This window comes from Scleropages formosus, chromosome 1, assembly GCF_900964775.1.
Source record: "Scleropages formosus chromosome 1, fSclFor1.1, whole genome shotgun sequence".
Lineage (NCBI taxonomy): Eukaryota > Metazoa > Chordata > Actinopteri > Osteoglossiformes > Osteoglossidae > Scleropages > Scleropages formosus.
Genome location: NC_041806.1, coordinates 1,302,308 through 1,310,945, shown reverse-complemented (window position 1 = coordinate 1,310,945; position 8,638 = coordinate 1,302,308). Strand labels below are relative to the sequence as shown.

The 8,638-nt window shown below is 53.8% G+C and overlaps 2 protein-coding genes across 2 annotated transcripts; one reads left to right on the top strand and one right to left on the bottom strand.

The window, feature by feature from the left end:
• Positions 1-773: 773 nt before the first annotated feature.
• Positions 774-3,580, bottom strand: LOC108931903 (methyltransferase-like 26 B). The gene is made up of 6 exons (XM_018747990.2): positions 3,381-3,580; positions 2,519-2,681; positions 2,335-2,394; positions 1,869-1,936; positions 1,383-1,461; positions 774-1,009 (listed from the first exon to the last, which is right to left on the bottom strand). The coding sequence occupies exons 1-6, from the start codon at positions 3,578-3,580 to the stop codon at positions 962-964; spliced, it is 618 nt and encodes a 205-aa protein (XP_018603506.1). The 3' UTR covers positions 774-961.
• Positions 3,581-4,641: 1,061 nt separating this feature from the next.
• LOC108931900 (39S ribosomal protein L12, mitochondrial-like) lies at positions 4,642-7,524 on the top strand. The gene is given in 6 exon segments (XM_029254054.1): positions 4,642-4,700; positions 5,559-5,630; positions 5,632-5,743; positions 6,359-6,430; positions 6,519-6,656; positions 7,130-7,524. Coding segments are annotated over 6 exon segments (570 nt in total). The 3' UTR covers positions 7,247-7,524.
• The last annotated feature ends 1,114 nt before the right edge of the window (positions 7,525-8,638 follow it).

Sequence of the window (8,638 nt, the reverse complement as noted above, 5' to 3'; positions counted from 1 at the left end):
TCGCACTCACTTGAGCTGCTCTTGGACTTTGGGTCTGAAACCCATAAAATACTTTAAAACACATTTTAATACGGTTTCAACCTGTTTATGTCCTTAATATGTTGTTCCCCCACGTGTGAAAGAACTTCAAGGTTATCAGCTTTGTGCGCGTGAGAGTTTCTGCTCCTCGAGCCTGAAACTGCTGTTGCTGCAGGAGTGTGAACCAACCTACCTTACCCTCTCCGACTCCAGGCCCCAGCACCTCTTCTGTACAAGTTCTACCATTTCATAACACGCGCTGTGTGTGTGTGTGTGTGTGTGTGTGTGTGTGTGTGTGTGTGTGTGTGTGAGAGAGAGAGAGAGAGCGCGAGAAAGCGAGTGAGCGAGCGCGCAAAGGGAGAAGGAGCTCGATGCTGGACTGTGTGAGCTAAAGTGTGTTTTGAAAAGTCCACCACAGCAGGGAGGTCTGCTTTTAATTCGCTTTGACTCGTAATAGTAAAGTCAGAGAGGAAAACACAGAACAGACACATTCAACGTAATTCATGCTACATGTACACTTCATACATGACACCATAATGTCTCATATTCTCCACATTCAAACAGCAGTGACATTTATCTGGCACTTCCCTGCAGCGTGACTGACGCTGATAAACTGGTAAAACTGTCTACCCCTTTACACAGCAGGGTAATTTCTACTGTGTTTCACTGCATCACTTCCAAGCTCCACTTGCTCAAGGGCACAGCAGCAGGTAGTAGGATTGAGAGGAAGAGCAGGTGCTCTAACCACAGCGCCACCTGCTGCCTCAGTTCAGTAATGTGCCGAGTACCGAATATAATGAGGTCGTGAGCAGCAGGTACCCCGGTAACACTAGTGTTTCATGATGGATGACGGGCCACTCGGTTGTTGTTCTGCCTTCATGACGTCCGTTCACCATGCGCAGGATGAGGAAGGAGAGCTAAAGAAGCTCCTCCTGCTGCCTCTTCAGAGCTTCCTGAAGACGAGGCATTTGTTGCTCTCCGGCATCTCGATCTACGGTACGAGGGAAGAGGAAGGTCTCAAGGTCCACGGGCTGAAGGCACCTCTGGATGGGTGACCCGCCTCGAGTCTGTCCCTGCAGTGTTCCCACCCGGCTCCTGGTCTGAGAAACGGGTCCCCGCCACCGCCCCCATTAGACCCATCTCATCTCGTCAGGATGAGCTGTGTACGGGTCCACCGTAAGAGACGCTTTTCGGCCCCTGGCTAGTAAAATGTAGTAAAGGACGCTATGAATGTGAAGTTCCCATGTAGCACAGGTACGTTCCCACCCAGCGGTGCCACAGTGCTCACAGGTGTTCGCAGAGGCCATGTCGCAGTGGAAATTGTCCACCGTGGTGTTACCATGGTGACGCCGAGTGACACTCACTATCCTCTCCAGCCGCAGCCCGTTGCCGAACGCCAGCTGTCTCAGGACGTCGATGTCCGGGAGGCCCCAGTCCGGGTTCCTGCGGGACGGGGAGTCACAGTCCGTGGTTTTTACCCACAGTTCCCTGGGTTTCGTCCTCATCGTCATAGCTAATCTTTTTCAAGCGGTTCAACATTCTCTGAGTGATGAGGTTCAGAAAGGGTTTTGCTGCCATTTACCGCAGAATTTAAACAGCCGTTGAGGGACACACACTGGCCAAGGGTGTGTGCAAACACCGATGCTCGTGCGTGTCCTGTCCCCCCGATATGTTCTTAACACAGGATTATAGTAAAGGCCTTCTACACTCTTATCCCTGGTCTGTGGAAGATCGCCAGGTTACGGACGCACTCTGTATTCTAGAACTTTCTACTGCATGCAGTTCATGGTTCTAAGTAAAAGACCCGATGAATCATCATAAGGACTAAAATCATAGAGTAAAACGGTTACTTTTCTCGCAGGGTCTTATCCAGCTCCTCGTTGCTGCTGGGGGTGATGACCCCATTGATGGCGTAGGGCTGATGGAGAAAGGAGAGCAAATGAGTGCTGAGCAGCTCCAACGCGGCCCAAATGTACTGTATTAAACCAAATCCAACTGGTTCTCGGACCCTAAGTTCTGTGCTTTCCCTCTGGAGATGGACCTTCAGATGGACCCAGGGCATGTGGGAGAGCCACGTTTTATGAACGGTTACAAACGGTTGCAAAGATGCCTCCTCTTCGCTTATCCGTTTCCTAAAAGGTTTGTCTTTTTTGGAGGAAACGCTGCCTGTGTTTACCTGGTAACGCACAACCCCGCACAGCAGGAGTGTGGGAACAGTTCAGTGCAATTCACTTCCACGGTGTTTACACCTTGTGTCCGATTGATTGGGAGTCTGCGGAGACCGACCGTGTACTTTCAGTTGACGCTCAGCCTTACCCCATATGTCATCAGGAAGCCACTTGTCCTCAGAACCTCGGCGGAGCCTCTGAAGACACCCTGTGCGCAAACACACACACACACACTTGCGTTTCTGCTCTGCTCCTGTGTTCCACATGGTCGGCGTTGAGGAGAACCGCAGCGGTTACCGAGGAACGAGAGGAGCGGCTGGGTGAGACGGTACCTCGATGGTGCGGAAGGAGCAGTAGTGGAGCATGTTGATCGACAGGATGATGTCGCAGGAGCTCCTGGGAAGCCCCGCCCACTTGTCCCAGGGTTCTCCGGCATCGAGGTGCACGGGCTGCAGGACCGTCTTTGCCTTGGTGGCGGCGATGTAGGAGCTGATGCTGCTCTCAGTGTAAATACACACAAGAGTGGGAGGTTTGTACACTCAGGCGCTTACACTGATTGACCCACTAAGACAGCAGGGTAATTTTTACTGTATCACTTCACTACCTCGATCAATGGTGCTGCAGCAAGAATGGGGATTTGAATGACGGACTTTTGATTAGAAGGTGATGGCGCTCACCACCACGCCGCCTGCTGGCCGGGGGCCCCGTCCTTCCCCCTCCTACTATTGCACTGGATACCGGGGCCCCTTTCGCACCCAGCAGCTGTGATCGTGACGCAGTCTTGGTGTCGTTGGCTGAACGAGCAGAGTATTTTACCAAACCGCTTGCAACAGCTCCTTTCTTCCACCTCAACCCACCTGCTGGTGTGGTATTTTTACCGTGTACTGACTTTGCATGGCCTTGATGAAACTGTGTTGGAACCCTGCTGCTGATCAAGGTAATGACCCCGAATTGATACAGTAAAAAGAAGTGACGGGAAAAGAGGTGTCAGTAGCTTGGTTTAGAAAACCTAACATTATAACATTATTTCAGTCATATGAATACATGTATTTTCTGTACATTTACATCAACTCAGCTGCCTGACACTTTTCTCTAGCGAGACTTGCAGTGTTAAGCTGCTTACACCGATTTACCCTAAAACTCTGAGCTATGGACATTGGTGCCTAAGTGGTAAAATGGACGGTAGAAAGGGACCTTTCCCGCGACTCCTCCTTGATGTCGGACGGCTGCCAGGTGACGAAGGGCAGGTCGCGAGCGAAGCGCACAACGTGCTGCCCGGTGCCCGAGCCGAGCTCGAGGGCGAAGAGCTCGCGGTGCGACTGGTCCTCCAGCAACTCCCACAGCACCGACAGCAGGCTGTCCTGGTTCCGCTCGGCGGCCGGAGAGAGCAGCATCTTGCCGGGGAGACAACTGTCAGCACGGGGGTCCGAGCGGGGTCCCTCGACTCAGAGAGACCGCGCTAGCGACAGGAGCTCCTCCCCTCTCCTGTCCCTGGGGGGCCCTTCTGGGGATGTGCTCCGGAGCTGCTGGCATGGCGCTCGCCATACGGTACCTGAGATTACTCCTCTAAGAGGATTCCCGAAGGAAGAGCCTCCCCTCCCCCGCTGGAACGGGATGCGGAACAGAGTCTGGCCTGAAAAGACACCGGAACAAGGTGGACGTCCCACCTGTCGGCCTCACGGGACTCAGCTGCGACTAATATTTCAAACGTTAATATATGTGACACTTTTTGCCAGAGTCACTTTCAGTGTTAGGTTTGTGCAGCTGATTTACTCATTTACACAGCAGGGCAATTTTTGTTTCACCTCCTTTCTGTTTCTCTGGGCTCTGATGACTGTTCTGAACACAGTCCCACCTGTGGAATCCATCTGTGCACATGAAGGACATGATCAAATGATCTGTAAACCTGAAAAAAAGATCCTTTTATCCGGGAAAGCAAGCTACTGCGTTGCGAAACACTCGGCTAAGTGTCAAAGCTACATAAATGTTTCTTATAATACATTCAATATCATGACAGTCAAGTGAGGGCCTGAATGCTGTATTTATACTTTCTTAGTGACTGGGTTACACAAGGGGGATGTGAGCACATGGATGAATCCTTTATGGACGCAGCCTTAAATGAACAACAAAAAAAAACATTTACAGCCAATAATGTACTAAAAATCACGAAAAAAAACTCATTACACGTTACTGAAAAGTCCAACACGCGACCTATTGAGCCTCTCCGCACTTCCGCCTCCTCATGATGCGCTGTCAATAAAGTTACGCGTTGATGACGTCGTACGAACGTACGTGCGTGCGTCTTTACGGCTCGCCGCGGTGCACCGTGGGTAGGTCACGTCACGGAAGTGGAATGGAGGTCGCCATGTGCCTTTAGAGCGGCGCGCCGGTGCGGCGAAGCGAAGCAGAGCAGAGCAGCGCAGGCAGAGACCGGACTCGCCGGGAGGCCGCACTCATGTACCGGAGCGGGAGTCGGTTGTGCTGCGCGCTGCGGGCCGCGTTGCGGGCGCTCCGGTGAGTCCGCGGGGCTCCTGCTCTGCTCGGCCGGCGGGGACACCGGCGGCGGGGTTCGGAGGGTTACGGCGGGAACACTCTGTCAAGGGCAGCGAGCCGAGCGCGGAGGGCCGCGGAACCCCTAGACTAGTAACGCTTACTTATAAAACACAGAGACAGCAGCAGCTACGTAAGACTGACTGACTAACTGCGGACGGTGCGGTCAGGTGTCCAGACTAGTGTGATCACTCTGATCGTGCGCGCGCAGAGAGAAAGAATCTGTCTGAATCAATCAATGATGCATTGATTCATGATTGCAGCTGCAGGGATTCATGATTGATACACCAGACACTGAGCTGCGGAGGAGTCAGATGCCGTGACATGATGAACTCTCGTTGAAAATCAATCCGATCGGGTCCCGACCGAAGACCGAGGCAAATGTACTTGTCCACTATTATAGAGGACAGACTCTGATCTGCTGCAGAGCTCAGTCCTCCTGCTCCTCAGTCCCTGTGGCCTCTTTCTCTCTCACGCACACACGCACGCTCATGACATGTGCAGCAGCAGGGCTCTGCGGGGGGTATGTGGACAGGGCAGGAGGCCCGTCCTCTCTTCCTGCGTCGGAGACTGACCGGAGTGGCCGGACAACCCGTCCCAGCGGATACCCCCCCGAGGGGTCCTTTCCGACACCTCTAGGACCAGGCTGGTGATGCGGAGGGGTGCGATGTCATCGGAGGCTCAACGCAGTATAGCGGGAGTAGTACCGCGGTGCGCTGTGGTACTTTGCCTGCCGTTGGGTTCGCGGGCGACTCTATCGACCTGTACGTGGAACACGTTCGGCGGGAAAAGTATCAACTATGTCCCCCCGTCCCCCATCAGGAGGCCCCCGCTGTGCGGAGTGAGGGCGCTGCAGACCACTTCCTCCACGCGGTCGGACGCCGTCGCCGCCGCCCCCCCCCCTCGACGGCTCGCCCAAGAGCTACTCGCCCAAGATCGAGCAGCTGGTGAAGGACATCGCCGGCCTCACGCTGCTCGAGGTGTCCGACCTCAACGAGCTGCTCAAGGTGGGGGCCGCGCACCCGTCGACGCTGGGGCCGGCAATATAGCCGTCGTACTCTACGATACTCTACTTCGGCTCACAAAGGCCACGGGAGCAGCTGCGTATCCCGCGATGCCCGTTTGTTCCTCGGCGGGAGGGCACTTTGGGGTGAGCGAGGCCCCCGCAGCCAATCAGAAGTGGCCGCTCTGGCGCCAGCTGGACGGTGCCCTCGGGAGGCCTGCGGGGTTTCGATTGAATGTGGGCAGAGGGTTCTAGGCCCTTAAGGGTCCCTCTCCCATACAGGTGGTGTGCTCAGGTTGCCGTGGCAGTGGGGGTGCGAAGCTGTTGCTTTTGTACTCGGGTCGCAGGTTCGAATCCCACATCCCGCTGTTGCAGCCTTGGTCAAAGTTGTCGGAGAGCTGAATTCTCAGAGGTGGGGCTTAATGATTCAGGACAGCATATCCCAGGTGGCCCCAGCCCCCTTCTCTCTTTTCCTGTGAGCATTTTCTCTGTCAAATATGGAAGTTACATAGTGATCTTGGGCTAGAAGCAGTAATTACTGTAAGACGGTATGAAGTGCTGTCTGACTTGTGCCCCCCCCACCCCCCACCCCCCACCTCTCACCTCTCCTCCACTGCAGAAAACACTCAACATTCAGGATGTGGGGATGATGCCCATGGGGGCAATGGCCGCCGCTGCACCTGTCGTTCAGGTAAGACGGGCTGCTGCGCTGCTTGGAGCATGTGTGTGTGGATGTCCTTTTTCCTGTACTGATGCGTGCATGCGCGCGCCCCCCGCAGGCAGCTGAGGAGGAGGCCGCACCCCAAAGGAAGGAGAAGACTCACTTCACGGTGAAGCTCACGGAGCTGAAGGCCGCCGATAAGGTGAAGCTCATCAAGGAGGTGAAGAACTGCATGCAGGGACTTAATCTGGTGCAGGTAAGTGTGTGTGTCCGTGTGTGTGCACGCACTGGCTTCGTTACCGTGCTGTTACCTGGTGTCCAGAAATATTTACTGAGGAAACTGCGGTAACAGTATATTATACAGGGGAGGAGAGCATTTCGTGTCGAAAGCAGTCAACTGTGCAGTCGTTCCAGTGTGAAACAGTGATTTTTAATATTTTTAATGTTTTTAAAATTCACTTCATGTGACAGTAATGTTGTGATGTGTAAATGTGCTGTTTCTTTAAAATATACCAATATGACAAAGAACAGATATTTTAATGAAAAGGTATCTGTGTAATAGCTGAATAGCAAAATTAATAACTGAAAGTAGTTACTGGGTGACTTATGTATAACTGTGTGTAATATTTGGTTCTTTACCAGTTGTGCGGTATGTTTAAAAATGACGGTGCGCTCCCCCGAGCTGCGGTCTTCCGCTCGTGACCTCTAACCGGTCTCGCACGGTCACAGGCCAAGAAGCTGGTGGAGACGCTGCCCCAGGAGATCCGGGCGAACGTGTCCAAGGAGGAGGCGGAGAAGCTGAAGGCGGCGCTCGAGGCAGCGGGGGGCACCGTGGTGCTGGAATAGACCCCTGTGCTCTGCGTCTTTGTTCTGTGTCTCTCTTTTGTTTCATTTCGTTTGTATATTTTCTTTTTCTTATGGTGCCGATGAAAGGCACGGGGAGCTGAGGTTCGACGCTCGGCGCTACCGGTTCCGCCCACCTCGTGGTGCCTCCGCAGGTCCCCGGTGGGCGAGACACGAGGATGCGCCCCCCTCGTCCGGTCGTCTCCTTCACAGTCGAGCTCTGTCCCGGATGAGGGGAGCGGTCTTGGTCTCCCGTGGCCAAATAAATGTCATTTATTACACGTCAGAGTTGTGGTGTGTTTGTGGGGGGTGGGAGCACTTGTGGCTCATCTCTCTCAGGCTCCATCACTTTTGTGTTCACAGCGGTACAGTGCGCATTAGCTGTGGCAACTGCGGTTGCAATGGTCGCTCTGCGTTAGTCTGCACGGCTGCAGTACCAAACTTGGACCCGTGGGGGCAGCACTCGCTGGAAGCTCAGTGACTGTACACACACATCCGCACTTTTAATTACTCTTTTCTCCACACCTCCAACTAATGGAAACTGCATTTTGCCAAGAACCAGAGACCGCGATTGACATGTGATGTCAAAGTGCAGTCAGTGTGTCCAATACCGCCGTCTCGGGCAACACACAGTACGCAAGGGGCTGCTGTGGAATTAAGAATTTTTTTTTTTTTTTTTCTTTTACTCACACTGCACATTTGTAGAGCAGACTGGAGAGCAGAGATAAGCGATGCTTGGACATGTCTTTAAAACCGTTACTGGAAGGCGAGGGGGATTCAGCAGTGCTGAGGGCCAGAGGGAGATCATGCCATCCATAGGAACACGTGCCGAAGGTAAATAAGGCAAATGTCTGAATATAAATGCGAGGGTAAAGGACCAGCGGAGGTGAAATCTTGACTTGTGGGAAACGGTCTCTTCTTTCTCTCGGACCCACAATTCCCTGCGGCAGCAGGCGGTTAAAGCACAGAGGAGTGTGGACGCAAGGCAACAGCCGGATTCACTCTTACATCCGAGAGGTCCTCAGCGCCCCTTTTACCCTGAAATGTGCAAAGGGGACCGAAACACCCGTGTAGTTTTTCCGGCTCATTTGTTACATCGCACAAAGCAGGTGGCACGTGCAACAGGTTCGAGTGCTCTGCCTCTGCGCTCCACTGTGACTCTGCACCGGGGGGGGCAGGGGTGTTGCTGCTGATGGATATCCCGTCCCTCTGCGCTGCACGGTTCTTGCACCCGGCACCCCTGCTGACCTCTTACTGTTATCCTTACATGACTTACAGGGGTAAAGGCAGCAGCTCTAACCACTGCGCCCCCTGCTGCCCCTGCGCCGTCAGTCACACGTAGACTTCCTCCCGACTGCAGCTCAGAGGGCGAAGGTCTCGGTGTGCTGCTCTCCG

Coding starts and splice junctions, on each gene's coding strand:
- LOC108931903 (XM_018747990.2), bottom strand. CDS start 3,580: ATGCTGCTCTCTCCGGCCGCCGAGCGGAACCAGGACAGCCTGCTGTCG. Junction 1,937..2,334: donor GCTTCCTGATGACATATGGG/GTAAGGCTGAGC, acceptor TTTCTCCATCAG/CCCTACGCCATCAATGGGGT. Junction 1,010..1,382: donor GGCTGCGGCTGGAGAGGATA/GTGAGTGTCACT, acceptor CTCGTACCGTAG/ATCGAGATGCCGGAGAGCAA.